Here is a 14,273-nt window from a genome sequence, read left to right as displayed (position 1 = left end):
CGACAGCGTCGCCAATACAACAGCAATTTGACAATTCAATTTCTTGCCTCTATTTACGAAATCGTAAGGTGGTGGACTCGACATGAAGACTCCAAAGTTCATAGCATCGAGACCAAGGATTTGCTCAGAGAAGCCAGCTTACTTCTCAACCTCACAGTGACCACTTGGACGCTTGCTGGTACTGTATACCTTGTAGATTAGCATCAAGAATACAATCCGGAGGACTCTATCCCCTCGTTTTGCTATACGTTGTCGACCAATATCGTCGCCATCAAAGACGTCATTTTCACATGCAAAGCATCAGGGTCACACCCCCTACATCCGGAAATTGAGCATCACCACAACTCTGGCATCTCCGACCACTGATCTCCTAATACAACAACCCCAAATGTCCAAACAATCCTCCCAGCGCCTTCCAGCGCCCTCCCTATTCGTCGGCCCACCCTCCCACAACGCCAGCAACGTCTCTCTCACACGCGCAAATACCGATACCTCGCAACAAACCTCTCGCAACGTCCCTTCCTCCGCTATCCCAAACCCTTCCTCACCATCTCTAAACTCTTCTTCGTTGTCGAGATCCAATACTGCTGCGTCACGACAACAAAATGCCAATCCTTTGTCAAGGCAGAATACGAATTTGTCGAGGAGGGATACGCAAAGAGATGGGGCTTTGAGTAGGCAGAATACGAATTTGTCGCAGCAGTTGCCGAGGCCTGATGGGTTGCAAGTTCCTGACGACAATGGGACGGCGGGGGAGAAGACTGGGGGAGTAGGGTTGGCGAATACGACTATTGATGAGGAAGTAAAGAGACAACGACCGAGAAGGGGGACTGCAGTGTTAGATGCCCATTGGGCAGCCCTCCAATCCACCCTTTCCGATATCGAGTTGAGCGCTGGGTCTTCAGCACACGTGTTTGGCACTGGGCATGCCAAAGCACTAGAAGAATTGCGAGCAGCACAAGTAGAACTCGCACGCGCATGGGGCCAAACAGATTCCGAAGATACGTCCACTTTACCAACCAAAGAAGTCAAACCACCAGACACCACAACAGCGCAAAGAAATAGTAAAGACAACAGCAACACCAAAGACAAAGAAGATAAACATCAAAGCAACAAAGAGCAAGAGAAACAAGCAGAGCAGAATGAGCGAAAGCTATCTACAGCCACGACACTGGATCTGACATCTGCGGCTAGAAGGAGAGAGGCGAGTGATAAGTACTTTGCAGCCGTGAAAGAAGGTGTTGCTGAGGTGGTTAGGAAGTTGGACGGGGTTGCTGATGCGATGAGGGAGGTGGAGATGCAGAGCAGGGATATTTGGGGTGATGATGGCAAGGATAGTAGTGAGATGACGGACAGTGAGTTTGGGAGTTTGAGTTCTTAGGCAGGAATTTGGTATGGGATGGGCTTCAACGGTATCAGTATGGGACTGGTTGGGACATGGATAGAACAGGGAAATCAGGAGCACGTCATCGGGAAGAACGTGCGACGATTGGACAAGACGAGTGGAAGCACTCCGTAATGAGAAAAGCGCAGATGCAGCGCGAATTGTATATATATGCATGATTTATCCATCGTGGCCAGCATTAGAGCGGCTCTTCCTAATCCATACCACCCACCATTATATGTGTCCAGCAAATATTCCTCTCCAGATCATCATCCCTGGATAGTCCAACTCCTTGTCCAGCAAGAAAACTCCTTCCCAACCCCCAAATCCGATCTGTCGGCTGATCGCCATCCCTAGAATTACATAGAAAAGAAAAAGTAGAAGATCGAGGCGCGTTTATTCCGTGCTGAAGTCGGTGCCTGTGCGCAGCGTCTCGCGGCTGCATCTAGGAGTCATGATGATACTGCTATCCGGTGTAATGCCAGTGTTCATAGAATTCGCGCTAGCGATTGAAGGTGCGTAGTCACGCGTGGATATATAGTCCGGCAACTTCTCCTCGGTATATTCGGGCGGAGCGGTAGTTCCAGATCCGGCGTTTGATGATTTGCGTGCTCTCCCAACCAGATTGACCACAAACTCGCGAGCGTTTCGAAGGTCCCCGAATGCGTGGCCCATCTCTAGATCATTGACTTGATGCGAACATCCTTCTGCATATTCATCGACCAATGCACCCGCAGCTTCAACGACAAGTGCACGCTTCTCCTCACAGTCTCCATTGCGAGGCGAACGCGTGAAGACTTGCTTGAAGGATGCCCACTTCTTGCGCATAGCCTCCTTGCGGGCAAGACAGCGGAAATGACGAGCTCGTCGACGCTCTTCCTTGTCCGAAAGACGTTCGACGCGACGACGAAGGGAACAGAAGCGACGGCGGAGGAATGCACAAAGAGCGGTGAGACCAATCGCCGCTGCGAGGATTTCCAGAGCAAGCACTAAAGGATGCTGATTTCCGTACTTTTTAGAGTTTCCATCCTGAATATCGGAGAGAAGGTTGTCCACAGAGCTGACGTTGAAGTTCCAGTTGTCTTTCTCATCGGCAGCGACGTATTGATCCTGTCGATCCTTGCTCACCATGACAGAATCTTGAAGAGCTGCTTGAATCTCCTTGATCTTTTGGTATGTCGTATCATGTATACGTTGGCACATGACTTTGCTCATACAAGAAAGATCTCCGTGACAATCGGATAGACTTTCAGTGAGAGATTTATGACAGCGTTGGTTCAACCTTTGTAACTTTGTCGCCTGCTCGTAGAGACGATTACGAAGGGCTTGTTCGACGGTAAGAATATCAGCCTTCGACTCGATGTCATTGTCGTTCGGAATAGCTTCGATTTTTGATAGGATGGATGAATTCTCGTTGATCACACTCTTCAACGATGAGGCACAGGCGGCTTGTTCATCAAGTTCTGAATCGATGAGAATTTGTGCCGACTCTGATTGACCGACGACGACAGTAAATGTGCCAGGAGTGATCAGAGGTTGCTGAGCAACCTTGGTGACATTAAAGTAGAGGGCGCGCTGGGTAGAGACAGAATCGTCCTTGAGAGGATCACAAAGACCTTGAATTTCGAGATCAACCTCCCAGTTTTGGTTAGCTAGACCACGAGGTATGTGCAGAGTTGATGCTTGGGCTGGGTTTGCGCGGTCGACGACAATAGGGCGTCCGTTCAATGTGAAGTCGACATCGCAAAGATTGGTCGAAGAGTCAAGACGTGGATATTGAAGTTCAAAGTCCTGAGGCACAGGTCAGAGTCAAGACTAGATGGTATACGCGTACTACATCTCGAACGAGGTATATGGCGTCCTTGGCAAGGGTATATACTTACGAGGGCCACGTCATCTTCGTATACAGGACAGTTAAGACACGGGACTTTGACGGCTATTGTTTCGAATCTGCCTAGATGTGTCTATAAGTAGGAGTTACATCATGAGAGAATGTCGTGGACAGAGCTTACCAAGGATAGGTTCTTTGGCGGCTTTGGTGAAGGAAGAGAATGAGGGTAAGACGGGGTAAGGAACGGCCGAGACAAGAGTCCATGTAAAGGCAAGAGCAAACAAAAGTAGGCTGATCGAACACATGGCCGGAAAGGATAGATAGAATTGCAAATAAATTGAATATCTACATGGGCCTATCCAGCCCGGAGTTGTTTCGTCGAAGAAACCGCCGGTGTGACGGTGAAGCAGAAAGACGAGTTGTCAAAAAAGAGCCTGTAGGCAGCAGTTTATCAGATGCCCCCAGGTTAGGGAGAGAGAGGCTCGGCGAAGGATTTGGAAGGAAGACGGAGCTTCGGAGTCGGTCTTCGGAGCAACTTCTAGGGCTCGACGGCAGATCAGCTTGATGCTTGTCTCGTTCACTGAAGGGCCGGCAAATCCCGTGCTGCTTGACGTCGTTGTTGCTCTCTGGTTGCGCGACCAAGAGCATGCGCAAACACTAGCTTTGAGATATTCATATCGCATTGACACATCGAGTGTTGTCGCATTCACAATGGTGAGTGATCAGGCACTTTTCCAGCTGCAAAGAGCTCTCCTGCTCACAAGTCAGGCCACTAACGACCACTTGTCACTGTCTAGCTCCCTCTCGGTCTCCTCACCGCGGCGCAAGGCCATCCTATGCTTGTAGAACTCAAGAATGGCGAAACATTGAACGGGCATCTGGTCAGCTGCGACACATACATGAACCTCACACTGAAGGAAGTCATTCAAACGAGCCCTGAGGGCGACCGCTTCTTCAGACTACCCGAATGCTATGTTCGCGGAAACAACGTGCGTTTATACTCGAGTTCTCTTCAGAAATACAGCCAACAGGATGCTGATTGGATTGCGACAGATCAAATACCTGAGAATGGAAGATGAAATCGTGGATCTCGTCAAGGACCAGCAAGCCAGCCAACAAGCCGCTAGAGGAGGACGCGGAGGCGGTCAAGGCGGAAGAGGCGACCACAGCGGGCGTGGAGATCGTGGTGGTAGGGGAGGTCGTGGCCGTGGAAGAGGCGGTCGTGGTCGTGGTGGTTGAAGAGGCATGTCCAGGAAAGACGAAAGAGAAGCCAACAGCTCAAGCCTGGTTCTGCCATGACAAGAACGGCGGGCCTCTGATCATGAAGGATACATGCGGATATGTGCGATAGCGCAACTGAGCGCGGAATCGACATTGAGAGCAAAGGATCACGAGGGAACAAAATACCCATGCACAGCTTGCAGACAGGCCGTGCAACCAGAATAAATAACATCACGACATCAACCTGAGTTCATGACCTGAATCTAAGTACATTACACCGCAGTAGAGATTAAGAAGTGATGATTGAAATTGATAGGGTTGTTGTTGGCTCTTTAAAGGAGGAGTAATTATGGATTAAATGCTGGCCGGGCTGGGCGTTCACATGCGCGGCTTCAAAATGTCTCTCAGAATTTCCAAGGGCGCTCTCAACTGCACATGTCCTCTACCACACCCAGACTTATCGCCGACGGGCTCTGGCATTGCCTCTGTCCCTCATACAGTTCTGTATCACTATCAACGAGTCGAAATGCCTTGATCCGCTCTCGTCGCCCAGCGTTACAATGCGCCGCTTCTCGAATACCTTCACCGGCAGCATCACGCCGCAACTCTACTGTGGCTCCCGTTCGCTTCAAAGGCACTGTCGATGCACCGCTGGAACTACAGAACAGTGGCCTTCCGGTCATGAATGTGTGGGCTCCGTTGGATGAGGAAACACAATCGAAGGAATTCAAAACCAGTCGAAAGACAACCATGCGACCAAAGACGACCGTCAAGAAAGCCGACTATCCCAATATTAGTACACCAGACCTGTATGAATTAGCGCACGCCGCTGCGTCCAAGGGCAACAGCCGAGAGGCAATGCAGATGGTCGAGTACTTAGTGCGCGAGCGACGCGAAACCCCCAACCTTCGCCTATACTCCATTTCTATCCTCACCAATGTTCATCCATCCGAAGGATCTGCCAGAAGCGTCGCTCGTCTGCTGGCCGAAATGGAGGATGAAGGACTACAAATGAACGTACAGATCTGTCACGACGTACTGCAGGTATTGAGCGTTCACATGGATTACTTGATGCGAATGGATATTCTACAATACATGCGCCGCCAATGGCTGCAGCTGAATACCGAAGGCTATCACTGGGTTGGTGCTGCTTTATTCCGAGAGGGTCAACTCGAACTGGGCCTTGATCATCTCGAAGAAATGCGCAAGGACAATGTGCCGATTCAAAGCTGGCTCTATGACATTGCCGTATATACCATGCTGGAAACGAATGAGTTTGACGAAGCCTTAACGATAGTCAAGGACCGTATTGCTGCCAACGACTGGATTATCAATCGTAATCTCTGGTCTCACATGCTCGATCGCGCGGCAGCTTTCTTCCACTATCGTAGCACCGTATATGTCTGGAACACCCAAGTTGTCCCAGGTTATCTAATCCCCTCCTCAGGAACGTGTCTGAATGTCCTGACTACAGCTGCTCGCAAGGGTGACGCAGCTCTTGCGACCTCTGTTTTCCATGTCCTGGGCAAGCGCAGCACAAACTTCAAGCAAATTCACTACGACCAACTCTTGACTACTTACATGTCTGCTTCCCCACCTGACCTTCACGCCGCCTTCACAGTCCTCACCATCATGGCAAGCGTGAAGATCCCTCCGAGCTCTGTGTCTACTCGCCCTATCCTGGCACATCTCGTTCGTTATCCTTCTGACTGCTCGACCGCCTTTGACATCATAACGTCTCTGCACGAAAGCGGCCGAGAGATTCCTATCGCGGCATTGAATGTGCTGATAGAAGGATATGTCGAGACAAACCAACTCGAGCAAGCCCTAGTGGCGTACAAACACATGCATCTTTTTGAACGCACTGCTGTGGACAAACATGGCAAACCCATCCGTCGTAGTCGTTCCTACAGTACTCTCGATACATTCAACATTCTTCTTCGCGGCGCAGCGAAACCCATCGCTCAACAGGCTTACGATTTGGCAATGTTCCTAGTGTCTGAGATGTTGGCCTTAGGAGTCCGACCCGATGCTCTTGTCTACGATCGTCTAGTGGTCATCTGTGTTCAAGATAAAAAATTGGATCACGCATACCGTTATTTCGACGAGATGGAAGAGTTGGGCTTTATGCCTAGACCACGTACCGCTGAATTGCTGGCAAAATCTCTAGCAGAGAACGCAGACAGCAGATGCTGGGATGTTCTGCAGAGAATGCAAGACAGAGGAGTCGTAGTGGACGAGAGACAGAGGTCTGTTGTCCAGAACATATTTTCAGGAGCTGAGCAGGCAAAGGGAGGTGCACTTCTGGATATGATTGAGTAGAGACATGATCTAGAACATGTGTAAAATAGCTTGTACAATATTCTTGTTCTGAAGAGGAAGCGGCGTTGATGGCTGCACTGTCCCGAGGCAGAGTGGATGCGACTTCCCGTCCGCCTTGCTGTGTCTCACAATGGCAATTCTCTCCAACATCCATTCTCTCACTCAACCTCACTGCCAAGAATAACACTCCAATCAAAAACCATATCGCCGACAATTAATATCAATCGAGAAGCTATGGGCACAAGATGGAGCCTTCAGATATGCCCGCTGCGGGATTCGCCGCAAGAGAAAGATGAGCAGCTCTTGACCTCACATCGCAAGCTCAGGAGACGTATGGTATAGACGTACAGGACAGCCAGGAACTTTCTTCGTCCGACTTGAAGCTTTGACTTCCATCTCCGCCGTTGTTGGAACACTTGAATCAGCATGGCTCAAGGACTTGGAACACCAGCATCGCAAAAGCGGAAGCGAAAGTCGAAGCAGACGCCAAACCATCAGATGCAGCAACATCAGAGGACGCCAATTTGTGGATCAAAACAACAAGCAACGCCAAAGTTCGGACCTCAACAGCAAGGACTGTGGAAACCACAATCAAATCAAGTAGAAACACCGAATGATGAACCAGAGCCAAATAAAAAGAAGCGAAAATCATCAAGTCATCAAAAGCAGCAAGAAAATCACCAGACAGCCCAAGATGAGACAAGGGCCGATTTGAACAATCAGCTAGTACTCTCGGAGCAGCCAAAAGACCAAGTCTTGGATTTTTCTGGCCAGCTCATGGAGTTATTGCAGGCTAGATTAGACTCAGGACTCGAGAAACTCTGGAAGAAGTTCGAGGACCATCATTCTAGGAAATGTTGTATGCATTGCAAGGAAGACCCAAAGCTAGGTTTCGTAGTGATGCGGGAACAACACGAGCAACTTACCGAAGACGTCAAGGAAGAATTTACAACTGTTAAGAAGGAGCAAACGTTGATAAACATCAAAGTTGACACTTACAAGACCAGCGAGGTACCGCTTAAGAAATCATTCAAAGAGCACGAGACGATGCTGAAGAATCTGCTGGCAGATGTCAAGGAGAGAATTCAAGATTGTGCGAGACACAATGCGCGAATTAGAAGCTCAAGGTGTACCCATACACGAGCGTTTTGGATTCTGCGAGCAGAGCTTCAAGGAGAAAGGATTTGAACGAACTCCTAAGGCCTGCAAAAGTCTATGGTACGAGAAATTTGACCCTGAAGTCAGGTGCAGCGTTTTTGGCCGGTCAAGTTGGTCCAAGGAGGAGCACGAGATTCTGCAGAGCTCCATGAAAGAATTGACGGGAGATGATGGTCTGAAGCGTGATCGCCACCGGATCTGCCAGAAACGGCTGGAAGAGAATGGCTTCAAGCGATCAAGACAAGCCTGTGTGGCGCGTTATAACAAGCAAAGGATCAGTGAGATACTGAACGGAACAGGCGAGCATGCGGTTGACAATATACCCGAAGCCATTCACGACGAACCCTTTAAACCATCCGATCGTACTCTTCAAAACTCCTTTCCAGCGTCTGCAGCTACAGCCAATGCTAGACCAGCAAACTTCAGATGCTACGAGTGGATGCAGATGAACTTTGAGCCTGATCCAGCGGTACTGAGTCATACTGTGGATCAGATGGCCCTTGATAAATCTCTTGCAATGTCCGTATCCCAACTGAGTAACGACGAAGAAGAACCCTCTGGAGACGTAATTGCAGCTGACCTGGCTGATGCGGTAGCCGAAGGGATTGCCGAACACTGCGAGGAAACTACTACCGGTTGGAGTCACATGGACATTGGCTTCCGGATCGCGGACAGTGACTAATTTTCGTAGGGTCTGTCTAGAGGTTCTTTTCTGAGTAGGTCTGAAAAGATGCCCTGTTCCGATTGATGTGAATCGTTGAGGTTATGCTATCAAATTGCAGAAAGTATCTCCGGATCTATGTGCGGTGACCGAGGTCCTCCGAGTATGTGGATAGAGCTGAGTTCTTAATGGACACACCAGACCTTTGAATTCTTCTGCCTTTGCACAGAAGTTTTTGGCTACGGTAGAGAACCTGGGAGACGGAAAATCCTTGATGGAATCGTAAGGGCTAAGCCAACATTCGCTTTCACTCTCACTTTGCAACCGTAAGTAGGAAGCCGCAGATCACAAAGCGCTCCTCACCTCTTCTCCATCCACTACTATCTATCCTTCATTCCACCATCGATTGAGACCTCACTCACATCTCCAGCGAGAGGCCGTGCGCTCTCTTTCCCTTGATTGGATTTCTGCCATCCACTCTGATCACGTCACACGTTAGAGCGCGATCTCAATTTACAAATCTCATCGCCGAATGGTCATCTTGATCCTAGACCACAAACAGCATGGCACCCAAACACTCCCTGGACGCGGCGATGAGCTCATCACCTGTCGCAAAACGTGCGCGCTTATCAACAACCATTGTCAAACAAAGTCACCGTGCAAACTTTGACAGACTCTGCGCCTTACACGACTGGACTCCATCAGAAGCTATTCACGAAAAGCTAGCTGCTCTTCTCCAACTCTCTGGTAAGAGACTCGAAGCCAGCGAACTTCTTCCACTTGCCTTTGTTCAGCACTATCCTTTCATCTGGGTCAAAGACTTCCTTCTTCTTGGCTACAACCATGCAGGCGAGAGTGTCTGGTACAAAGCCTATCCCACGGGCAGAGGGTTGGCTCGTGGTCGCTACTACAACTCCGCACAAGTCAACATTCTAGGCAAACACACAGTCGCGAAATACTGGCAATCTTGGGTCGATGTCTTTGATATTGAACAAAGAGCATTGGACAGAAGTCATGAGTACTTCACTGGAGTCTATCTCATCTTAAAGAAGTTTCCAAACTTGCGTTACAAGCCTGGAAGGAACAAAGAAGACGCAAGAGATCCTCAGAATGCAATTCGCACAACTGGTGTTGCCGAGTACCCTTTCAACGACGATCACCCCTTCATGCAGCAAGAGACATCCGAGGACACGAACAATGTCGAAAACAACGAGACACAGCAAGCTTTCGACGCAGAGACAGAGATCGTTGACAATGCCAGTTTCATCAAACAAGAACAAACAGACTTGCACGATCAAGATCTTTCTGTACCTCTCGCCCGCCAATTGTTAACGCAGCTTACTTCTCGCCCGAATCTGCGCCTGTTTGACCAGGTGTCTACACCCAAACCGCAGGGGCACACCGCCAACGACCAACAAGGCCCGCCTGTCAATGCAGATGGCTCAGTCTCTCCCGTTCGCCGCTTGTCCGTGCAGTCAGACTCCCGCGCCCATTCGCGCATTTTGGACTCAGTTTATCCATCTCGTTCGCAGATATCCCTTACAGACGATCGAACAGGCCTACCAGAGAACGGAAACAGCTTGACATCTCTCCCCGGCCCCCTGTCGGAACAAAGTACATCCCGCGCCAACTCGCGTCATTCAATGTCAATGTTCATATCGCATTCGCCAGAGCGCCCTATGGACAAGCAGAGCCTGGTTCAGGATGATACCGGCGTGACTTCTTTCCCGCGCCAACTGTCGAAACAACCTGTCTTCCGCGCTTACTCGCGTGAATTAGCACCACCATCCTTGTCACAGTTTGACAAGAACACCGCGGACAAGAGCACAGGCTTGTACATCCGGGAAGCTGCGTCTCTGCTCGATCAGACATCCAAGAACTCGAGCTTCTGCAGCTCTTCGCTCGTGAATCTAACAACATCATCGCACCCAACTAGACCTACTCTCGAAAAGCAAGTGGGCCGACGCATCGAGGACAACCTCGAAGCTCCTGTTTCTCAACAATCTCCAAAGACTCCCACGTCCCGCGGCACTTCTCGAAATCCTAAGAAAATCACATCTCCGTACTTCGCTCGAACCAGATCACAGCCTACTCAACCCAAGATCCTGGATCTTCCTCGCTGCGACTCAAAGCCCTCGAGTCCAACCCAGAAGTTCACAGAGTATACCATTCGCGTTCCTGTCGAGATCAGATGGTCAAACACCAATTTCAAGTTCACAGCTGTGACTTCTGTGGCTACAATCCCTGCACCCGACATACAATCGATTGAAGAATAAGCTTGTGGGCTCTCAATGGCCAAGGTGCCAGATCAAGAATTCATTGTGCCTTTTCATGGATGTTCTTCCAGAGATATGATGACCTTGGAGTCGGGGGGTATAGCGCTGCAGTTTGTGTGCCTGGACCTTGGTTGGGGCGAGCTTCATCAGAAGATCCTCACAGCCTCGATATGATCACGTCCTGCTCAATGGGACTGACATTTCAATGGATTGTTTTCGAAGATGTTAAATATTGGGAAAAGACGAAATAAAGAGCTTTGCAGTAGTCAGAAGGATGCTGAGCGTTTGAGAAGTCTTGTTTCTGGTTTCTGCTTTCTACTTTTGTTTCCTTTTTTTTTTTTTCTCTCTTGTTGGTTCGGGAAGGGCAGTGAAGATTGTCTTTGCTAGCATTGCCGATCGATCTTGCCTGGATGGAGGGTAGTCATACCTTTTGCTTACTTCTGTATCGAACCACAAACGGAAAAAACCACCTTGAGGAAATGACATGTGATTACTCAAATCGTGAACTCTTATTTCATGTGAGTTATGGCTTAAATTATCCCTGATGCTGCCTAGCATACTCAAAGAGCACCACACCAGCCGCCGTCTGCACATTCATACTCCTCGTAACGCCCTTCTGCGGGATCTCAACCAGCATATCACACTCACCCAGCACATTCGCCGGCACACCTTCCCTTTCCCTTCCCATGATAAGCAAAGTCTTTTCCGGCAACTTGCACTGTTCAGAGCCCAGCAACACGCTACGATCAGTCTGCTCAACACCCACAACAGTGTATCCTTGCATCTTCTTTTCCGTCAAAAAGGCAGACAAGTTGTCAGCGTGTAAATCGTGGATTGGGAGGTGGTTATGCGAGGCCACAGCCACAGAGACGAAATCTTTGTTGCCGAGGACGGATTGCGGGGATTGAATGTACATTGCCTCTGCGCCGAAGATTTCGCTGATGCGTGAGAGACCGCCGAGGTTGTATGCGTTGTCGACGAGAGAGCCGACGACGATAAGGGAGGTTGGTCGGGTTGTGGAAGTGGATGATGAGTCCGAGGACGAGGACAGGTCAGCGGAGAGGTATGCTGTTCCTTTTGTCTGGAGAGCAGCAAATGCTTCTGTACGTGCTGATTCCTTGGATTGCTCTTGTGTCGCTTGAGCGGGAAGAGTGCCATTTTGTGTTGGAATCGATGGCTGAGAACCCAGAGGAAGGGCTTCGGATGTTGATTTTGTTGTTGTGTCTTTCTCCCACAGGCGTTGGAAATCGCCAGTCACAACAGATTCTTCACCTGGCGGTTCAACACGGAGGTACTTACCCTGGAGTAAGTTTGTGAGTGTGTTGTCAGCAGAGGGATCAAGACGTTCAAGTTCTCTAGCTGGCGGTGGTTCCGAGAATCTTTCAAGACTGCGGATGTACTCGTTCAGGGCAGCACAGGCAGGGTTGGATTGAATTTCTGTCCAGCCTCTGCTTTCGGCATAGTCCCACAGAATTGGGAACGACCATTGGGCTTCATGACGGATGATAATCTTTGCGCTTGACGAGAGAGCCACAAGACGGTATGCTACTCTTGCTGCAAAGTCAGGAGAGCAGGTCTCTTGACAAGCAATCATCAAGGCAATTTTGACGAGGGTTCCAAGGTATTTCGGGTTCGAATGGTGATCCTTCGACGACAGTGCATCAAGAACAAGCTCGCCTGTGGAAGGATGGTTAAGAATGACGCGGGAGATGATCCATTCTAGCAAGAAACGGTATCTCGGAAGTGGCTCAATGGCGACCACTCTCAACAACACCCGGAGCTGGTCTTCCGCTTCTTGAGCAGAGATGTTCTGGAGACGTTGCTCAGAGAGCATGAGCATGACTTGAAGTTGCGTGGTGGTCTTCCATTTCATGACGATGGGGACAGGAGGTCTTTGTTTTGTCCACGGCTTGAGCAGACGGTCATATATTTCACTGACCATGGCTGAATTGATGTTGCTGAGGCGATTGACGAGGTCGAAGAAGGCAGCATGTCCAACTTCTTCATACTCTCCGTAGTAGTCGCTGTAGCTACGGTGGATGTCTCCGTCCTCGGTCAACAACTGAATAGCTGCAGCTTCCAGCTTGAATTCAAGCCTTGCAGCGGGAAGGTTGTTTGCAGTCTGAACGACAAACTCATCTAAACCGAACTTTTCAGCAGAAGCAGGACATGTGATCATGGCTGTTCTGTAAGCTATCATAATCGGCGTCCAAAGATAGATTCTACCCTTCTGCAGGCGTTGGAGCTGTGTGAAGACCTCCAAGACTGTGCCGCACAATTGTTCATTCTCCAGACAGCGACTGACACAGCCGGGATGCAGTGCTAGACGTGGCAAGAACATGAGAACATCTCTAGGATAATCTTGTCTCTCAACTTCATCCCAGACAGCTTCAAAGGCTCGGTCCAGCTTTTGAGCATCTAGATGATCGCTGCCAGCTCTGTCCAAAATAGAAGTCAACGACTCACACGCCATCAGTAGTCCAGGACCGTGGACGCTGGTATGCTGCGTGTTTTCGAGTTCACCCAAGAAGTCATCAAGCGAGGCCCATCTTGCGGACCGTTTCTCGTCTGACTCGAACCTTGAGGGTGCATTCATCTTGAAGGCTTCAATCTGCTTAGACAGAACCTCCAATTTGGCATCGGATGCAGTTAACTTCTCTGTGCCGTGCTCCCCGTATGTCTCCGCGTCATGACTGATTGACTGAGAGAGTTTGTAGCATTGTACGAGCATAGCATCGCGCGCAACCTCAGGATAGCCTGTGATTCTAGACAGACTGAGAATCAATTCCAGTGATTCACCTTCCATACAAGCAGTAGATTCTCCTTGAAGACCCTTGGCCAGACCTTGGAGCAGATAGATCACTGCAACAGGGACAATCTTGTTCTTGTTGGTGTCCAGATACACAAGCACAGCGTTGACAATGCACTTTCGTGAGTAAACGTCGTCGCGGCCAAGATGAGCTTGTAGCAGTCGTTCCAGGAAATTCGAAAGTCTTGTACCATGAGCACATCTCATATCTCTGGTCTTTCCTTGAACACTTCCTGTGAACAAGGGACCTTGAGTGGCCCAAGGAAGGAATGATTTCTGCAACAATGTCGCAAACTCTTCAGCATGGCTGAACAATCTGATATCAGTGCTCATGAGCCAGTTTCCTAGCATCTTGCGCATACTGTCTTGGGTGACTGGAGAAAGTGCTGATTCGAGAAGAGCAAAGAGCCATGACTTTTGAACCATAGTTTCGGCAGAAGCAAGATGGTCCAGGTCCTGTACACACTCCAGTGCCTGGTTGAGATATCTGCCAATGACAATAGTTTCGTACACAGTACAGAATCTTGCGTATTGGGATTCAGCAATCTTAGAACCTGTTGTGGTGTTAGCATCATGTCCAGCTTATAATACTAGCCCGGTGGTTTTAGATT

The 14,273-nt window shown here is 49.5% G+C and overlaps 7 protein-coding genes across 7 annotated transcripts; 5 read left to right on the top strand and 2 right to left on the bottom strand.

Annotated features, from left to right (window-relative positions):
- Nucleotides 1-388: 388 nt before the first annotated feature.
- M437DRAFT_58109 (uncharacterized protein) lies at nt 389-1,381 on the top strand (the record flags this gene model as incomplete). Its single annotated transcript, XM_041023340.1, has 2 exons — nt 389-639; nt 826-1,381. The coding sequence occupies 2 exons, from the start codon at nt 389-391 to the stop codon at nt 1,379-1,381; spliced, it is 807 nt and encodes a 268-aa protein (XP_040876018.1).
- A 399-nt stretch (nt 1,382-1,780) lies between these two features.
- Nucleotides 1,781-3,520, bottom strand: M437DRAFT_57724 (uncharacterized protein; the record flags this gene model as incomplete). Its single annotated transcript, XM_041023267.1, has 3 exons — nt 1,781-3,175; nt 3,268-3,338; nt 3,397-3,520. The coding sequence occupies 3 exons, from the start codon at nt 3,518-3,520 to the stop codon at nt 1,781-1,783; spliced, it is 1,590 nt and encodes a 529-aa protein (XP_040876017.1).
- Nucleotides 3,521-3,926: 406 nt separating this feature from the next.
- On the top strand, nt 3,927-4,454 carry M437DRAFT_78455 (Sm-like ribonucleoprotein; the record flags this gene model as incomplete). Its single annotated transcript, XM_041026989.1, has 3 exons — nt 3,927-3,929; nt 4,013-4,204; nt 4,269-4,454. The coding sequence occupies 3 exons, from the start codon at nt 3,927-3,929 to the stop codon at nt 4,452-4,454; spliced, it is 381 nt and encodes a 126-aa protein (XP_040876016.1).
- Nucleotides 4,455-5,186: 732 nt separating this feature from the next.
- M437DRAFT_57673 (uncharacterized protein) lies at nt 5,187-6,758 on the top strand (the record flags this gene model as incomplete). The annotated part of the gene is made up of 1 exon (XM_041023261.1): nt 5,187-6,758. The coding sequence occupies one exon, from the start codon at nt 5,187-5,189 to the stop codon at nt 6,756-6,758; it is 1,572 nt and encodes a 523-aa protein (XP_040876015.1).
- Nucleotides 6,759-7,184: 426 nt separating this feature from the next.
- Nucleotides 7,185-8,598, top strand: M437DRAFT_69354 (uncharacterized protein; the record flags this gene model as incomplete). The annotated part of the gene is made up of 2 exons (XM_041025269.1): nt 7,185-7,769; nt 7,828-8,598. 2 exons carry the CDS (start codon nt 7,185-7,187, stop codon nt 8,596-8,598), a joined length of 1,356 nt encoding a protein of 451 aa, XP_040876014.1.
- A 542-nt stretch (nt 8,599-9,140) lies between these two features.
- On the top strand, nt 9,141-10,853 carry M437DRAFT_87944 (uncharacterized protein; the record flags this gene model as incomplete). Its single annotated transcript, XM_041028739.1, has 1 exon — nt 9,141-10,853. One exon carries the CDS (start codon nt 9,141-9,143, stop codon nt 10,851-10,853), a length of 1,713 nt encoding a protein of 570 aa, XP_040876013.1.
- A 535-nt stretch (nt 10,854-11,388) lies between these two features.
- M437DRAFT_57757 (uncharacterized protein) lies at nt 11,389-14,193 on the bottom strand (the record flags this gene model as incomplete). Its single annotated transcript, XM_041023274.1, has 1 exon — nt 11,389-14,193. A coding segment is annotated over one exon (2,805 nt), but the record flags the coding sequence as incomplete, so codon positions are not given.
- Between the last annotated feature and the right edge of the window lie 80 nt (nt 14,194-14,273).

This window comes from Aureobasidium melanogenum, assembly GCF_000721775.1.
Source record: "Aureobasidium melanogenum CBS 110374 unplaced genomic scaffold scaffold_27, whole genome shotgun sequence".
In the NCBI taxonomy this organism is placed as follows: domain Eukaryota; kingdom Fungi; phylum Ascomycota; class Dothideomycetes; order Dothideales; family Saccotheciaceae; genus Aureobasidium; species Aureobasidium melanogenum.
This window is presented reverse-complemented; position numbering and strand designations above follow the sequence as displayed.